At 37.1% G+C, this 19,695-nt stretch overlaps 2 protein-coding genes across 5 annotated transcripts in view; one reads left to right on the top strand and one right to left on the bottom strand.

Moving 5' to 3' along the window:
* LOC110451405 (protein FORGETTER 1-like) overlaps positions 1-7,672 on the bottom strand; it is a 37,728-nt gene extending 30,056 nt beyond the window's left edge. Inside the window, exons 1-11 of one of the 2 annotated variants that reach the window (XM_021499401.1) lie at positions 7,639-7,672; positions 6,349-6,871; positions 5,599-5,689; positions 5,219-5,326; positions 4,759-4,845; positions 4,012-4,103; positions 3,723-3,791; positions 2,751-2,833; positions 1,744-1,862; positions 679-731; positions 39-102 (exon numbers count right to left, since the gene is read on the bottom strand). In XM_021499401.1, the coding sequence (XP_021355076.1) occupies positions 39-102; positions 679-731; positions 1,744-1,862; positions 2,751-2,833; positions 3,723-3,791; positions 4,012-4,103; positions 4,759-4,845; positions 5,219-5,326; positions 5,599-5,689; positions 6,349-6,746 (1,164 nt within the window). In that variant the 5' untranslated portion in view covers positions 6,747-6,871; positions 7,639-7,672. Of the gene's footprint in view, positions 1-38; positions 103-678; positions 732-1,743; positions 1,863-2,750; positions 2,834-3,722; positions 3,792-4,011; positions 4,104-4,758; positions 4,846-5,218; positions 5,327-5,598; positions 5,690-6,348; positions 6,872-7,135; positions 7,282-7,638 lie in introns of those variants that run through there. The other variant, XM_021499402.1, reaches the window with a different exon arrangement.
* Positions 7,673-7,698: 26 nt separating this feature from the next.
* Positions 7,699-18,914, top strand: LOC110451404. 3 transcript variants are annotated; one of them, XM_021499399.1, is made up of 4 exons: positions 7,699-7,717; positions 10,365-11,565; positions 14,990-15,933; positions 16,756-18,914. In XM_021499399.1, exons 2-4 carry the CDS (start codon positions 10,437-10,439, stop codon positions 17,065-17,067), a joined length of 2,385 nt encoding a protein of 794 aa, XP_021355074.1. In that variant the 5' UTR covers positions 7,699-7,717; positions 10,365-10,436; the 3' UTR covers positions 17,068-18,914. The 3 variants fall into 3 exon arrangements, with proteins under 3 accessions (XP_021355074.1, XP_021355073.1, XP_021355075.1); XM_021499398.1 differs by lacking the exon at positions 7,699-7,717 and adding an exon at positions 7,731-7,909; XM_021499400.1 differs by lacking the exon at positions 7,699-7,717 and adding an exon at positions 8,143-8,210.
* The last annotated feature ends 781 nt before the right edge of the window (positions 18,915-19,695 follow it).

Here is a 19,695-nt window from a genome sequence, read left to right as displayed (position 1 = left end):
ATCCTAAGGTGTTGTTTTTTTTAAATGTTCATATATACCATGTTTTTGACATCAGTAACTCCAGTCGCACTGCAGTAAACAACACGAGCTTTAGGTAACATCCTGAAAATAAATTTCATGAAATTCTATATTCAACTTTAATAACACAACAACAATTTGCAATTTTTTTCTTATTCATGATCCAAAAATATCAATTCCGCCTTCCACACACTTCCACAGTACAATTAATGGACTTCCACACAGACATGGTTTAATATTAAATAACACAATGGCATAATTTTCAGAAATGACTATATTAGAGCTCTTTTGGGCCATTTCATCAGTTTGGAAACATACGTACGGGCGGAATCCTATATCCCCTCAAACGTTCACTGCGAGTGGATAATAACTGATACATCAACATTAAAGGAATGTAACTGGTAAGATTCCCTCACTCCTGTACAGAAATTACCATCATTATCACTTCGGTACTGGTACAAACATTTATCTATGAGATATAACAGGTTATGTTTCCCTCATCTCTGTACTGGTACAAACATTTATCTAAGAGATAAAACAGGTTATGTTTCCCTCACCTCTGTATTGACGTAACAGCNGATATAACAGATTATGTTTCCCTCACCTCTGTACTGGTACAAACATTTATCTAAGAGATATAACAGGTTATGTTTCCCTCACCTCTGTATTGACGTAACAGCCATTGCTACTTTGGTACTGGCCTGCTCTTTGCCCTACAAAACAGAGTAAAACATCCTTCAGATATTTCCTTCAAAATATAATACCAGTAATTCATATTTTTCTTCAGCATTTAAACAGAGAACAAGTTCCTTTTGCACTGGACAAAATGATAATCAGAGTTCCTGGGAAAGAATTGTTTGCCCCGAAAACAAGCCATTTGGATTGATATGTCTCACCTATGCCCCGCTTTGACTATCAATGCACATATCAGAGAAACTAACTTAAATGCATAAACTTTGGTGTTGATGGAGATGCTGACAAAGTCAATGGGCCATGAAAGGTAGGCCGCATCCAGCATTTGATGCATGGGTGGAGATGTGCTACCTAAGATGCATCTTTGGTCCAAGTTTGGTTGGTCTACCACTTATACTTACAGTGAAACTAACTTAAACGCAAAAACTTAATGTTGATGGAGATGCTGACAAAGTTTAATGGACCATAAAAGGTGGGCCCCATCCAGCATTTGATGCATGGGTTGCGATGTACTACTTAAGATGCATCTTTGGTTCAAGTTTGGTTGGTTTAGCACTTACACTTTCAGAGAAACTAACTTAAACGCAAAAACTTGATGTTGACGCCGTCGCCGGAAAAGCAACACCTAAGTCTCGCTTCCACTTCATGGAGGCGAGACAAAAATACAAGTCTATAACATTATATACTATATATTGCATACATATACCTCAATTGTTCAAGGACTTTGAAGGCATATGGCTAAATTGAAGGTTTTTTAAAGCATGTATGCACCCTGTTGCTATGGCCCCTTTGGCATATCATGTTTGACCCGTTTGTCTATTTATAAATGTATCAATTTCAGGTATAAATCCTGGCGGACCTGCAAATGTTTATGCAGGCCTTACTGATACAAGGCTTTGTCAAGGTTCGTCTGAAAGCAGCATCAGATTACTAGATCCTTACTTCATAAACAAACAACTCAGGTCCAACTGGTTCAACCGTTTGGATTGCAATAAACGAATGCGGCCTAACACACACAACCATCAGACTTACCGGAACAAAATTCTTTGCTTTGTGACATTCATCAAACACGAGACAGCCTTGGAACTCGGGCCCCCCACACCAGTCAACCAACTGTTGTAGTCGGCTAGTCTTACTGACACTGACTGCACCTGGGGATTAAATGTGGTCACATAATCAACACCTTCAACATAACAAACACCATGCTAGTAAAACAGTATTGAGCTGTTATCTGGGCCTCCTGGTTATTCAGAAGGTGTTTAAAGGTTTTTACATATGTGACCCCTGTGACCTTGAAAGAAGGTCAAGGTCATTTATTTGATGACACTATCTATCACTCTGTCTCGGGTACCTACTGGCCAAATATTATTGCTTTAGGCGTCTTTGTTATTCTTCAGAAGTTGTTTTAAGGCTTTTTACACATTTAACCCTTGCAACCTTGAAAGTAGTTCAGGGTAATTTATTTGAGGACAGTTTATAGCATTCTGTCCCACTCTGGGCCTCCTGTTTATTCTGATGAAGTTGTCAAAATGTTTTTAACACTTTTTACCCTTGTGACATTGAAAGTAGGTAAAGGTAATTTATTTAAGGAACCTTTTTAGCACTTTATCACAGTTACATACTGGCCAAATATCATGGCTCTAGGCCTCTTGGTTATTCAGATGAAGTTGTTTAAAGGTTTTTAACACTTTTCACCCTTGTAGGTCAAGGTCATTTATGTGAGGAAACTTCATAGCACACTTTCCCAGGTACCTATTGGCCAAGTATCAGTGCTCTGGGCTTCCTGATTATTAAGAAGATGTTCAAATGTTTTTATATATCTAACCCCTGTGACCTTTAAAGTATGTCAAGGTCACTTATTTGAGGAAAGGTTATAGCACTCTGTCCCAGGTACCTATAGCTACTGGCCACATAGCATGGCCCTAGGTCCTCCAGTTCTGAAGAAGAAGTTGTTCAAAGAAAAAGTTGACGGACGACAGACAACACACCATACCAAAGAAATTGCAGTGCAATTGGACAAGGATACTTAAGTTACATACTTCCTCTAGAAACAGATGATACCAGTGTGGCGTAGGTACTGAACACTATCCCCTCCTTGAAGTCTGCAGGCAAACCCAAAACTCTGCAAAAAAAAAGAATAACAGGTACATACATGATTTCAGTATAAAAGAGACTATTTTGATGATACATGCAGTTATTTTGAGAACAAAACGCTCAGACACATATCTTGCTCCGACACTACATATTTGTGTGATCTCTTAATGTTTGTTTGGTTTTACGTCCGCTACACTACCCAGTTGTTCGGTTAGCCAGCAGACAAGGTGTTATCTCAAACCTAAATGACTTAAATATCTGGCTCCAAATAATGAAATTCTAGACTGCAAGGATATTTTGTATCGTGATACTTTCTGATCACAATACACTTACGGTACTGAAATTGTCAATTTTTGATTTATTTAACTCTAAGACCTCACTAATTGTTTTGGATTCTTTCAGTAAAGGTGTGTGTAAGAATCAAACAAAAATGTATTTTGACAGCATTTACTGTATATATATAATTAATAATAATAATAATAATAATAATAATTGGAGGTTCTTATATACCGCTTTATCACAACCTAGTTCGTAGGTCGTCTCAAAGCGGTTCACAAATTATTATCTGTGGTTATAGGGCCTTTGCAACCAGCCAATACATTTCTCAACTCCCTGGGGAGCATACAGCCGGAGCTGCCATTTCGGCGCTAACAACTAGCATTCAACAATTCTAGCACTGCCCAACCACATACTCATTTACAGCTGAGTAGACTGGAACAAGTGGAGTAAAGTATCTTGCTCAAAGATACAACACATTGCGTAAGTCTTTGACAAAACTGTAAAATCCTGGGCTCAATCATTATGAAGTTGACCTTTTGAGCGAATATATGTGTATCGTGATAATCATAAGCATCATACCGTGCTACGTATTGTACGGTGAGGTATGTGTATTGTTGTAACAATGTTGTTATGGTTACCTGGTTTGCCGGTCGAGTTCCTGACAGCCGTCAATCACTTTCACGTAACATCCAATGTCTGTAAGGTCTCTGGAGACAAGATGTTGTTACAAATTATTAAATAAAAGCTTTCTTTTATTCATTTACAAAATTATTACATTTACTTTTTCAAAATTTAAGATAATTTCCAAGATATTGTTCTTCCCAAATCAGAAGTTTCAAATGTATCTTTTATTTCCTGAGGTTTTCGTCCACTTCTAAATGTATCACATGGGGACACTGCAGGTTGAATGATAATTTTGTGGATTACCTCCTGGAGTCGACGATAAGGTCCGACGATATTGTAAACCAGATATGTTTGGTCCTCTTTCTGGCATAGTTGTCGAGGATGATGCCTGCTATCTGTAAAACACAATGTCAATCTAATACCTACTTGTTTTTTAAAAGAAAGAAATCATTTAACATTTGTCTTGTACTTTTACTTTGAATATTAGCACATTTATTATCCATACCTTGTTAAAAATATTCCATAGAAAGATCAAAGTTTTAACTAGCTGATCAAGTTTTTTTTACATATACTTGTATTTTGCTGTTTGTGTGAATCAATGTTAAATGATTCCGAAAGATTAACTTTTTCATAATCTTGTCTTTATCCTCACGATGTCAGTTACTGAAGATCAGTCATCAGTCTGCCAAAACTTTCATCAGTCAGCCAAAACTTTCACCAGTCAGCCAAATATTTCATCAGTCAGCCAAAACTTAGGTTGCTTTTAACTCATTCATCCTTACATAACTGAGCTGGACTTGGCCAGTCATTAATTTGGTAAGTTTCAAATGTGACTTTAGGGGTGAAAGAATGTTTTTGTTACCTAAAGTCACTTAAGGCTGTTCCTTTATGAATTGGGAAAATAGAAAATTATTTGTATTGAAATTGGGAATATATTCCCTAGTTTTTGGTCATTTTGGGGAAAAAAGACACTTTTTAGCTAGGGGAAACAGCCTGTATTCGGCAGTAGAACTGAGAAAAAAAATCACTTTTAAGTGACATATTATTTACCTGTCTACCTTTGCCAACACCAGCAGCATCCCCAATGAAGAATCCTGCACGCTGACCATTAGGTAACAGAGTCTGGTGTCTCTGGCACTGTAATCAGATTGTGTTGTAAGTCGTAATCATACCTGTACACTTTTTAACACATTTAATCCAATCAAATGCCCACTAGTACATGTATACCGAATAAAAAACCTAAGAACATAAAATCTTTAAAACACATTACGCAGAATGGAGCACTACTTTCTACTGCAAAATTCTCTTTAAAAATATAAATCAACTTAATTTGGCCTTTTTGAAAGTAAGTCCTAAATATGTAGGGAATAACACTGATATGTTATAGGAATAAAAGACCGCATATAGGACACGTACCCTCAAGCCTGATACCAATAATGCAACTCAAGTAAAATTCCCTCAAGCTGGAGACCAATATATATTTCAGTAAAGAACAGGTATTGGGACTTACAGCATACAGAATACCCTCGAGCTGAAGACTGCTAAGTTTGCAGGAGGTGATCATCTCTTCAGGGAGGCTGTCTGCCAAGGGGTATACAGGCTCTGGCGGCAACAGGGACTGTAATTATATAACAATCATCTCAGGACAGGCTTGTCTTACAATCAGCTCATATCATTTATTAAAAGAAACAAAACAAAAATGAAAGGACTTAAACTTTTTGGATTCTGATAAATGATTATTTGATTGCTTAAAAAAGGAAGTGATACCTACGCATATTGTTTTACAATAGCACAGTGATGCCATATTGACAGTCAGCTATAATATCACAGAAAATACTGAATTCTGACTAAAATAGCTTACCTATCTGATGATACATTGTATATACTTACAGCGAGAGGACCTGCCTCCACAATATCCCCAGGATGAGGTTGACAACCAGGTATAATCTCTCTATACTTGTACACAGAAAATACTTCCGCACTACAATGCAACAGGATATAACAGGATTGATCAGCTGATCTTTTAACAAGATCATATATTACCTTTAGAATACTATTTAAACAAGTGCAGATTTGTTCCCATATTGACAGAAATACATTCCTTCAATAAGCTATTTTTCATTGGGGTTATAAAATTCTTTAATATCCCAAAAAAAAATAAAGTTAGGCAAGTGAATATGCAGATTATAGTGTTTGCAAGAAAGATTAACAGCAATTATTAACAACTTAAAGGAACTTTTCAAATACAGAAAAAGATTTTGTTTGTCATTATTTAATTAATTTGAAGCCTACTGACAAATTATTCATCATATTAAATTAGTAACGACCCTTCATGTTTTCTGGCAAAATAAGCTGCACTCTGGCACGACAGGTTTATAGTCCAAACAACAAAAATCACTTGTGCTTCTGCTATATATAATCCTCAGAAAAAAATAGGGTAGGTATATGGAGACAATTTTTTTTATTTTGAAAAATATTTTTACTATGCATATATATAGAGCAGGAGATCTGAGGAGATTGACTTTAACAGTGCATATCACTAAATGCTATTTGAGGGTCGGCACAAAAATCTAGGGTAGTTGGGGTTAGCGGAAACATTTTTTTTTAATTTGGCCTTAGTAAGATTTTTTATACATATACCTAACACTTTCTTGTACACCATCGTCTTTGATTTCGTCCTGATCAGCTGGCTGCTGCCCCCTCATCTGCAGACTTCCTTGTGTAATGCTAGGAGGGGCTGGCGGGGCATATAGCTGGTTCATAGTATCAATCTGCTGGAGTATAGGGTGCACTGACGATTGCAACTGCCCCGTGAGGTAGGAGGACCCTTGAGTGGAGCCGCCTTGGGATGAGGCCCCCGGGATTGGTCCATTGTAAGGTGAGGACATCTGAGAGAGAGGACCATATCCTGCCTGGGCGGACATAGACATGGGATTCACTGGTGGTGGTGTTCTATATAACATGGGATTCACAGAGGTAAGTGGCGGTGTGGTGTACATCATGGGACTTGCAGAGGTTAGTGGCGGTGTCCCGTACATCACGTAAAAGTTTCTGTTAAGTGTCTGTAGTTCATCATACTACCTACTAACAAAGATGGATAAGTAACGTTGGCAATAAGTATGAATTTCCAACATTGGCTTTAGTTTCCGATTCCAAAGGCAATCTGAAAAGAAAATATGCAATAATATTATATAAAGTAAAGCAACAAACATCAGCCTGCAATTCATTGAATCAGCCATGCATGGCCATGCTATGACAGTCAGGAGAAACTATTTAACATTTTGTACAGTCAAAACCAGGAACAATCTCCCACAGGACGCTGTATCCGCTCCAAATATTAATCCTTTTAGGAACATAATAGATAAACTTTGGCAGAATAAAGAACTTTATTATAATTATAGGCAAATTTACTAACAAAGAAATTTACCTTTATGCAATTGTTCAATTTTGGGTCCAGTGTAGAGGAGCTTTATTGGCTCCTGTATTGGAAACAAACTTAACTTTAAGTGAAAATATACTTAAAATTTCGCCCTAAAACTAGTTTAAGAGTGCAACAACCCGGGCCGAAATGGATTTTGGGCGAAATAACCGCGACATTAATTGTTGGTGGGTATTAGTAAGTACCTAGCTAGCTATATAGGCATACCATAATACAACCCATGAACAACAGTATTTATACAAATCAAAAGAAATAGAAAGTTACCAGAAATCAAAACTATGGACAGTAATTGTGTAGCTTGTCGACGATCAATGTTGCAACTCAGCGACTTTACAAGTCATATTCCTATTCCATTTGTATTCACTATTGATAACTGACATTGGTTTTTCAAAGAAATGACTAAACAGTTATTTCCAAATCAAAATCAATTCAGTTATTCGTGAAACATTAAAGATTACGGAGATAAATTAAAAAATATTGGTAACACATACATAACAACCTTTTCTCCCGCCATCTAATCGGAAGTAGATACATTAGTACCTCATTTTTAGAGAGTTCCAATAATAAAAGGTAAACTCTTACTTTGTTTATAAACTGCAATTTCAACATCACTCAGTAGTTACAGATATCATTGATGCCATATGCGACTGGCATATGTTTATAGAGGAAGCATAACGTATTACATTACATTTCGCAACACAATTTATGTGAGGAATCTGCTGCACCGGCTGCTTCAATCCTGGACACAGGTGCCCAACACAGGTGCTCGGGTTGCTGAACGGCCAACAGGCTCACGCAACTACTATATTACTATAGATCGTGTTAGACTTTCAGTCACTTATTGGAATATAACGTGCCCAGCGACTGAAAGTCTAGCAAAATCAATATTAATAGTAGTTGTGTGCCCCTGTGGACGGCTCGTTCCACACTGCTATGATGTGTATTAATTTAATAATTAACTATCTATTATAATACATTCTGGACACACTGTTATACCTATGATGTCATATACTATTTGGTGATTTGCTGATGTGGCATCGATGAAAGCTAGTTCAAGCTTGTGGTGATGCATCATTGTTATTTCATTCACTTGCGAATTACTTTTCCGGTTGCGCTCTTATTATTTCATTAATCATAGTAGTGTAGCAATGTCTATAGTAATAATATGATTTCAATTTTAAAAACTTTACTTTAATACTAAGTATTATATGCACATTATATTACTATCATATCAGTGCACTTTCAGTTGCTGTGTAAGTTATATTGAGATATAACTTACTACACAACTGAAAGTCTAACAAGATAAATATTAATAGTAGTTGCATGCCCCTGCACAGTGATCAGTGTGTCCAGCGCCAGTAGGTTTATTGCTATTGTCTGACCTGGGGCCTATAAGGGTAATGACAGTAGCTGATCACTATACCGTACAAAAAAAAAATAGTGTTTCAGGTAAACTGACCTACAATAGATTTTACTGTTGACCCAGATATTTGATCACCTACTTGTATCTAAGATTAATTCATTACCTAGGCAAAGTTCACAGCCTCCCATTAAAATGTACTTTTTTCCTGTTCTGTGAATCTGACCTTATATATATATATTCTTGACAATTAAATTAATAGTCAATTTAATGTAATTTAATGGAAATGTATTGTAAAATTTGAAATAAAGCATACCCGGTAATATAATTCACGAAAATAAAAAATTAACTTTAAAATAATGTTATTTTCCTACAACCATCCTTTTTTTCAAGGCATGTTACCTGAAACAAACATATTTTTTGGCCGTTGCCAAACCATTATATCACAGAGGTGCACATACTGTTGTCTATATTAACTTATTCCTGTGATCAACTTATGCGTATATACTTACGTTCAGTTAATTAGTCGATCTGTCACAGGGGTTAGTTATACATGCCTATAGACATATGTAACTAATGTATGTTTATGCTTATCACACGCCACACGATGATGTCATATCCATATTATTCTACAGGAATATTCTATTTCATTGTTATTATTGTATAAATGTTGTAATAATATGAGCCGCAAGGCTTAAAGCTAATTATAAACAATACATTACAATACAATGCCATGTGATCACAGGTATCTACATTGAATGAAAGGCATACTTGCCAATTAACTCTCCCTATTTTGAAGGCTGGGGAGTCTCCCGATTTTGGACCCTAAAATTGAGCGGTTTCTCAACCAGTTCACTCATAATTCCTATTTTCAAAGGTCTGATGATTTCATCTGAGAAAGTGCTAATTTTTTTCTCTAATAAATTTGAGTATATACACATTTGATTAATGCTTTTAATTCTGAGCATGAGCAATCCTTCCCCCCCCCCCTCCCTCCCCCTTACCTAATATTTCAAAAAGTTGGCAAGTATATAAAGTAGGATCTACACAATATATGTATGCCTCATCTTTATAACAGCGTGTCTCATTTTATGTTACCCCTCACATGAAGGGCTAATACAATATCATGTCAACCTCACTGCTCAAGGTTCCCCAATCATATTTCCCTTATTTGGAGCCTCTCTAGTACAATTGGCAAGATTAAAGAGCCACCACAACCTACTTCCTTTATCATTGATTTTTTAAGATCAATTTTGGGCCATACAGAGGTACTTGATCAAATCAATGCAAAGATTACTTTTATGCTTTTTGAGGATAATATTTTCCAAAATCAACAGGCATATATAGGCCCCTGGGGAAAAGAAGTAGAAAAGTCCCTGCATATTGTTGGCTGAAATTATGACATTTTATACAATAACTATTCCAAAAGAGGTTATTGATCAGTTTTAAAACATTGTCCAAAGGTTTTCCCTTCTGACTTTTAAAATTTGGTAGATTGACAAGTACTGTATGTGCATGTTCAGTAGTTGCAGGTCTGTGTACCATATGCATGCATGCCCTGGTAGGTTGCATATGTAGCAGAACTGGACCTTGGCTGGGCTGTTGCAATTCACTTTCTCCTGTTAGGAATTGTCAATTTTGTTGGTTGTCAGAGATTGTAGTCAGACTTAGCAGACAGTCCAGATACGAGGGTTCAATCTGTTTTAATTGATTGTGGACTTGGAAGATATAAATATAATTGTTAAATTTCAAAATGAACTAGGTATGCGTGCCAGATTAAAATTTTATTTAACCAAATGAATGTAAGATTATTTTATTTATTTTTTCATTCATTTATTCATTCCTTTTCTTTTGTAGACATGATGGATATATGTGTTGTTGCTGTGAGGATTACCTGAAATGAAGTGACGTCCATGTTGAAATCCTACCATGAAAACCTGGCATGTCTCTCCATTTCTAAGATCTAGATTCGGCAAAACAATTCTGCTGTCGCTATGCGTCCTTGTATTTGTTGTCTTTACGAACCTGTTTTACGGGTTTAGCGTACTAACGAAAACCTCTCCCATGACATTAACGTCTAGTGTTAACTACTTCAGGATGCTTCAGCACATGCCTAAAAAATTAATTAGAAAATCTGGAAGCACGACAGAACAAATATGTCGTCATCCAAGACTATCCCTTTTCCAAGACTCCATACAGAGTGCTTTTCACCCCATGGATCCATTAGTGTGTTTAGCGAAAAATCTGTTTTACTTTGAGAAAGGCGTTCTTCGTATGAACGACACCGTTTTAAATCCATTTGATCAGTATAACCGTCATGAATTTGGAGAAGCAAAAACAAATCTTTCAGAGGATGAAACAAAAATAATCAGGAAGTGTCTTTACAGAGGAATAGAGAGGGTTACAGACGACTATCATACATTCACAGAAACAATCGTCAAAGAAAAGCCGCCATTCAGTTTGCTTGTAGAGCATGACTTTATGTCGGTGAAATGTTTTTATCATCATCCAGAAGATGACGAAAAGGAACCAGAAGAAAAGGAACCAGATTCGGATGAGAAAAATAAATTGGATGAAAAGGACCAGTCCGGTGTGGCAGATGAGGAAAAGAATTTCGGACCCATAAATTTTGATGAAATGAACCGTGAAAGTTTCCGTGATGTTGATGAAACATTAAACGAGCATGGGAGAGATGCTTTGTTTGGCAGCGAATATGATCACAGCTTTGATGGAAATTTTTCGTATGATTATTTACATTCATGGCATGATTATCACACTGACTTTGAGGAACAGGACATTGCTGATTTTGATCAATTTTTAGTACAGGTGCACCCAAAGCCGAGTGTCTTTCAAAGGATTAAGGACAGCGTAAAGAATAAACATGCAACACATTTGAATGTCCTCATGCTTGGTTTGGATTCAATGTCACACCTGTCATACCAACGAAAGCTGCCAAACACTTACCGCTACCTCAGAGATGAACTGGACATGGTGATTCTAGATGCTTATAACATTGTAGGAGATGCTACTACAGCCGCCTTGATACCCATACTAACAGGTAAGTTTACACCTGTCCTGATACCAATACTGACAGGTAAGTTTACACCTGTCCTGATACCCATATTGACTGGTAAGTAAACACCTGTCCTGATACCCATACTGACTGGTAAGTAAACACCTGTCCTGATACCAATACTAACAGGTAAGTTTACACCTGTCCTGATACCCATACTGACAGGTAAGTTTACACCTGTCCTGATACCCATACTGACAGGTAAGTTTACACCTGTCCTGATACCCATATTGACTGGTAAGTAAACACCTGTCCTGATACCAATACTGACAGGTAAGTAAACACCTGTCCTGATACTCATACTGACAGTTAAGTTTACACCTGTCCTGATACCCATACTGACAGGTAAGTTTATACCTGTCCTGATACCCATACTAACAGGTAAGTTTATACCTGTTCTGATACCCATACTGTCAGGTAAGTTTACACCTGTCACGATACCAATACTGACAGGTAAGTTAACACCTGTCCTGATACCCCATACTAACAGGTAAGTTTACTCCTGTCCTGATACCCATACTGTCAGGTAAGTAAACACCTGTCCTGATACCAATACTGACTGGTAAGTAAACACCTGTCCTGATACTCATACTGTCAGGTAAGTTTACACCTGTCCTGATACCAATACTAACAGGTAAGTTTACACCTGTCCTGATACCCCATACTAACATGTAAGTTTACACCTGTCCAGATACCCATCCTGACTGGTAAGTTAACAACTGTCCTGATACCAATACTGACAGGTAAGTTTACACCTGCCCTGATACCAATACTGACAGGTAAGTTTACACCTGTCCTGATGCCTATACTGTCAGGTAAGTTTACACCTGTCCTGATACCTATACTGACAGGTAAGTTTACACCTGTCCTGATACCAATACTGACAGGTAAGTAAACACCTGTCCTGATGCTCATACTGACAGTTAAGTTTACACCTGTCCTGATACCCATACTGACAGGTAAGATTACACCTGTCCTGAAACCCATACTGACAGGTAAGTTTACACCTGTCCTTATACCTATACTGACAGTTAAGTTAACACCTGTCCAAATAATTATTTGCAATTGAAGAATGTTTTGCACCTTTGTAAAGAAAGGTAGATATCATACAAAACAACATACCATAAAATCTTCATAAGAAGCTGGCACCTGTCCTGATACCCATACTGTCAGGTAAGTAAACACCTGTCCTGATACTCATACTGTCAGGTAAGTAAACACCTGTCCTGATACCAATACTGACAGTTAAGTAAACACCTGTCCTGATACTCATACTGACAGTTAAGTTTACACCTGTCCTGATACCCATACTGACAGGTAAGATTACACCTGTCCTGAAACCCATACTGACAGGTAAGTTTACACCTGTCCTGAAACCCATACTGACAAGTAAGTTTACACCTGTCCTGATACGCATACTGTCAGGTAAGTTAACACCTGTCCTGATACTCATACTGTCAGGTAAGTTTACACCTGTCCTGATACGCATACTGTCAGGTAAGTTAACACCTGTCCTGATACTCATACTGTCAGGTAAGTTTACACCTGTCCTGATACGCATACTGTCAGGTAAGTTAACACCTGTCCTGATACTCATACTGTCAGGTAAGTTTACACCTGTCCTGATACCAATACTGACAGGTAAGTAAACACCTGTCCTGATGCTCATACTGACAGTTAAGTTTACACCTGTCCTGATACCCATACTGACCGGTAAGTTTACACCTGTCCAGATACCCATACTAACAGGTAAGTTTACACCTGTCCTGATACCCATGCTGACTGGTAAGTTTACACCTGTCCTGATACCCAAACTGACAGGTAAGTTTACACCTGTCCTGATACCCATACTAACCGGTAAGTTTACAACTGCCCTGATACCCATACTGACAGGTAAGTTTACACCTGTCACGATACCAATACTGACAGGTAAGTTAACCCCTGTCCTGATCCCAATACTAACAGGTAAGTTTACACCTGTCCTGATACCCCATACTAACAGGTAAGTAAACACCTGTCCTGATACCCATACTAACAGGTAAGTTTATACCTGTTCTGATACCCATACTGTCAGGTAAGATTACACCTGTCCTGATACCAATACTGTCAGGTAAGTTTACACCTGTCCTGATACCAATACTGACAGGTAATTTTACACCTGTCCTGATACCCATATTGACTGGTAAGTAAACACCTGTCCTGATACCAATACTGACTGGTAAGTAAACACCTGTCCTGATACCCATACTGACAGGTAAGATTACACCTGTCCTGAAACCCATACTGACAGGTAAGTTTACACCTGTCCTTATACCTATACTGACAGTTAAGTTAACACCTGTCCAAATAATTATTTGCAATTGAAGAATGTTTTGCACCTTTGTAAAGAAAGGTAGATATCATACAAAACAACATACCATAAAATCTTCATAAGAAGCTGGCACCTGTCCTGATACCCATACTGTCAGGTAAGTTAACACCTGTCCTGATACTCATACTGTCAGGTAAGTTTACACCTGTCCTGATACCCATACTGTCAGGTAAGTAAACACCTGTCCTGATACTCATACTGTCAGGTAAGTTTACACCTGTCCTGATACTCATACTGTCAGGTAAGTAAACACCTGTCCTGATACTCATACTGACAGTTAAGTTTACACCTGTCCTGATACCCATACTGACAGGTAAGTTTACACCTGTCCTGATACCCATACTGAGAGGTAAGCTAACACCTGTCCAAATAATTATTTGCAATTGAAGAATGTTTTGCACCTTTGTAAAGAAAGGTAGATATCATACAAAACAACATACCATAAAATCTTCATAAGAAGCTGGCATAGAAAATAAGCTTTGGATTACTCAATCAATCAATCAATATTTTATTATAGTGTCACGCATCATTAAGTTCACAAACTATAATACCTAAAATATCATATACAGCGAGTTTATAACAGATGCCCAGCCGATATCGGCTTATGAGACACTTATAACTATTTGTATGTACATCATGTGTAAAATTAAAGTGAAGACCTAGCATATATGCATATAAAATATCCTTATAGAGTATTGCATGTAAAAACTGATAGAATAGTAGAATCACATACCTTTCTTCATGACATTACAGTTAAATCAATATTGCGATACATTATAATTTACAATTGTATATTTACACATTTAAAAGCAACTGCCTCCGTCTGATCATAAAATAATTTGTTTTAGAAAGTGAAAATTGAAGCGCATTATCCTGCAATAAATAAAGTAAGTTCATTAGAATAACTAAAGGAGTTCACTGTGTTTTTGAATAGATCATATCTGATATCACTATACACAGGACAGTCACAAAGGAAACAAGACTCATCTTGTCTGTGTATAGATCATGTTGATACAGATGGTTTTTTTTCTTCCATAGGCAAGACAGAAGTAGAATTACCAGAAGTTCGGATAAATCATGATGATGCAGTGACTGTTGACAAATACCCGATGATTTGGAATGAATTTCGGGACCAAGGCTATGCAACGTTGTTTGCAGAGGACGAGCCAAGCATAAGTGCCTTCAATCTACGATTAAAGGGATTTGAAAACCAGCCGACAGATCATTACATGCGTCCATTTTGGCAAGCCATCTGGGGATCACAGCTTCGCGAAAATAGTGTTCGGTATTGTACTGGAGGTACACCTCATCACAGCTACACCCTGGACTACGTGAAGGACTTCTTTGTCAAGTACAACAATGTGTCAAAGTTCACGTTCGCTTTCATGTCTGAATTGACTCATTGGGATAACAATCCCGGGGAACATATAGACAACGATTTGTTTAAGTTTTTGAAATTCTTTGAAAAGTCTGGTTACCTAGACAACACATTGCTCATTCTGATGGCGGATCACGGGGCTCGATATAGTCGTGTGCGGCACACTATACAGGGCAAACTGGAGGAGAGACTGCCAATGTTTGCTCTCAGATTTCCTCCCAAATATCAATCATTCCATCCAAGGTTGATGGAGAATCTTCGCAGGAACTCCAAAAAGCTCACAACTCCTTTTGATATTCACGAGACATTAAAGGATGTTCTGGACTTGTCGCGAACAAGTAAGTCCAGCCCACCACACAGTAGAGGCATCAGTCTGCTGCAGCAGATTCCACTCAATAGGACATGTGCTATGGCCAAGATTGATGTTCACTGGTGTACCTGCTTGATGCAGGAAAACAGGGATGTGAAAAGTGAACATGTACAAAAGGCAGCTTTTGAAATCCTCTCTTACATAAATCAGTTGACTGAGCCAGTGAGGTCGGAATGTGTTCCCCTAAATGTGAAGGAGATCATACTAGCCTACCTTATGATTCCAAATGAAAAGGTAACTTTGATTTATACATTCTTGATGCATTTGGTTATATATATATACCTAGTTCTAGAATTGCATACCTTATTATAAAACTTTATACCTAGATATGCGATACTTTATACCTAGTTATAAGTATAATACTGTATCCCTAGTACTAGTTATTGTATTGTTTACCCGGTTAGTATTATACTATATACCTAGTTATAATACTGTATACAGTACCTTGTAATTATGTTTTAAACCTTGATAGTATAGTAATACTGTATACCTAGTATTTAGACATTGTATTCATAGTGTATCGTAAACCTAGATAGTATATTGTATACCTGGTTAGTATTTTGTATACAGAGATATTATAATATTGTATACTGTTACCTAGTTATAATACTGTATTGACCCACTTTCAAGGTCACAGAGGACAAATGTGTTCAGAATGATGATAATTATTTAGCCAATAGCATGTTGGAAGGTCACACGGGTTAAATGTTGAAAAAAATCTTTGAAAAAACCTTCTTAATTCCCAAATGGCTGAGGGTTGTGATATTTGGTAATGGTTTGTAGTTCAATTTAGCCCATTTTTCTGTATTTGACCTTTAAGATTACTTGTATGAGATTAATACAATGTGAGCAATACAGGCCAATTGGGCCTCTTGTCATGGGAAGTTTTTAGTAAGTATTTGCATATGTATCCAAAGCACTATACAATGACAGTATTCATGTACATGTTTGGCAAACTTGTTGTGAAAAGTTGTTAGGTTGAACTTAAGCAGAGCAGACATCGAACGGTTTACAGTATGACACATCTGACTGATAATGTTACATGTTTCCTGACAGGTGCTGACATACATCAGGTCCAGGGATGCTGACAACAGAGTGGCAAACTTTAGTCAGGAGGCCACAGTAGACATTGTACATTACCAGATCACCATGGTTACTCTGCCAAACAATGGAATGTACGAGGCCACCATTTTGATGAATGTGACAAATGGAAGAATCAAAGTAAACCCAGAAATGATAAGTCGTTTGGATTTGTACGGTACCCAGCCAGCCTGTATACAACGCCGCTACCCTGATCTCAGGAAGTACTGCTTCTGTGAACAACTGTTACATCACAACACAACATGGCATACAGTGGTGCTACCCTGATGTCAGGAAGTACTGCCACCGTGAATAACTGTTACATCACAACACAACACGGCATACAGTGGTGCTACCCTGATGTCAGGAAGTACTGCCACCGTGAATAACTGTTACATCACAACACAACACGGCATACAGTGGTGCTACCCTAATGTCAGGAAGTACTGCTTCTGTGAACAACTGTTACATCACAACCCAACACAACACGGTGTACAGTGGTGCTACCCTGATCTCAGGAAGTATTGCTTCTGTGAACAACTGTTACATCACAACACAACACAGTGTACAGTGGTGCTACCCTGATCTCAGGAAGTACTGCCACCGTGAATAACTGTTACAACACAACACAACACGGTGTACAGTGGTGCTACCCTGATGTCAGGAAGTACTGCCACTGTGATCAACTGTTGCAATGGCAAAACACAACATATAGTCTAAATCTGGAAATAAAATCACGGAATTGAGTTCAATCCATGAAAATACAACCATAGAACTACCCGGTAATTAGCTCAAGTTTGGACGATTTGATTACCTTACAAACAGATTATTTTAGTACTAAATTAAATAACTATGAATGTTTCCTTACCAGACTTGTATAACAGTTTTTGTTCATGATCTGAATGTTAAAAACACTTAATGAGTTTTACTGTCAGTTCCATCATTCTAAACCAGACTGTGTATTGTAACTAACAAAAATGAAATATACTGTACCTTCTAAGTCTGACAGTTAAAACATTATAGAAAATTCGTGATTGCTAACGCAAAACATTTCAATTTCTGTTTTAAATATTAAATCTGGACACATTTACGCTACAACATTACAGCTGTCATGTTAGGGTATTGGAAGTCAGAAGAGAATGTCTTTCTGTCACACACCTAAATGATATTGGTCTTCATCATCAGGAGTACTTGATGTATTCTCCTTATCATGAAACTATTTGCGTTTTATGAGGGAAACAAGCAGATGTGTTATATTGTGTTGAAAATCAAACTGGAGAGTACCTGTTTTGGGAATTCCAAGGGCTCAACGTTGTCATTGTTTTCATCCAGTTTGACATAATTATTATACAGGAGGTTGACACTATTCTGCCAATATATGACAAGAGGGACTAATTATATTTATTTGATATAAGGGAGTATATCACATAACTGTTTTATATAACTGGGATATAACTAGAACTGGGGAAAACTGTTTTATATAACTGGGATATAACTAGAACTGGGGAATATATCATATTAGTATTTTTTTTACAGGAATACACCTTGTTACTGTATATTTTTCTACTTTAAATATAATTAACAGGAGGGAATATATCGCTTTATTGCTTATGTGGCAGGTTTTAATTGTACATAGAATTAAGGTCGCCTTCTAGCTTCGAGCTAGAAGGAATTTCCCTTTAGCTCAGTGGTAGAGCGTCTGACTAAGAACCTGGAGATCGAGGGCTCAATAACCGGTGGAAGCACACTTTTCTCTTTCCTTTACACTTATATACCTTGGGTATTACTAGCAGAAAAGAGTACATCAAGTTAATATTTTATAAACATTTATATATCGGTTATAAATTTAACACGATTTTATAAAGCGATCAATATGAAATCCCTCTGAGGAACTCTCAGCAGCAACATTTTTTTAATTCTTGTTTACAAAACAATTCAAGTGGGGGTCACAATAGCCTTGATATCCTTATGGTTGACAATGTCTGTAGTCTTGATACGTTGATAAACTGTATCCTTATTGTCAGCGTAGTCCCATGTCCTGTTTATCTCAGTGCCTTCATTATAACAGCCTCACTGTCCACGAGGCTGTCTTCCTCATTCTGTTAAATTCCCACCTTCTATGTACGCTGTATGCATTGGGGTAGTCCGAATTATTCTGACGTTTTATCGACTTTTTTCATATCGGTCTGTCGTTAATCGACGACAGACCGATATGAAAAAAGTCGATAAAACGTCAGAATAATTCAAACTAGCATTGGGGTTGTTGTGCTGTACCTGTACATGTATGTAAGTCTTCAGTCGTGAAAACCTGTCTTCTATATAAATACATGTGTATAGATGTTTATTGAAACAATGTTTCACCCTGAAACCTTTTGCTGAAATCAAAATACATGTGGAATATTTTACATATCTTTTTCATCTGTAAATATCATCACATATGTCTTCCATAACATTAACCACTAGTTTGATTCTAATTTGTGCCTGGAAGAAATATATTGTTATACATGTATATACATTCTTGTGTATTTGTTGTTTTATGCATTTTGTGATGTTGCCACATGTAGCTTAATAATGACCTGTACAGCGATCACATTTTATGATATCATTTGTGTGATGGTATATTTTTTATGATTTGGTCTTGTTGTATAGCTCATATGTTTTAGTTGAAAAACTGATCTTTAATATTTTTCTGTTATGTATTATACACTCACATATTGACATATGATCCCTACAAGTGTCCTGGTCATTGAAGGCACATGTAAAATTTAGATTTTTTTACGTACAAGGATACATGCCGTAAATGATAAGGCTACAGTTATTGTTAATTGTTAGTTACGGTATCATAATAATAAGTTATTAAGGGGAGGTAACTCCGATACAAATCATAAGCATTATTAATGAATAAGGTAACAAACA

Source organism: Mizuhopecten yessoensis, unplaced genomic scaffold (assembly GCF_002113885.1).
Source record: "Mizuhopecten yessoensis strain PY_sf001 unplaced genomic scaffold, ASM211388v2 scaffold5989, whole genome shotgun sequence".
Classification (NCBI taxonomy): Eukaryota; Metazoa; Mollusca; class Bivalvia; order Pectinida; family Pectinidae; genus Mizuhopecten; species Mizuhopecten yessoensis.
Note: the sequence above shows the minus strand (reverse complement) of the source record. Positions and strands in the feature narration are given on the sequence as shown.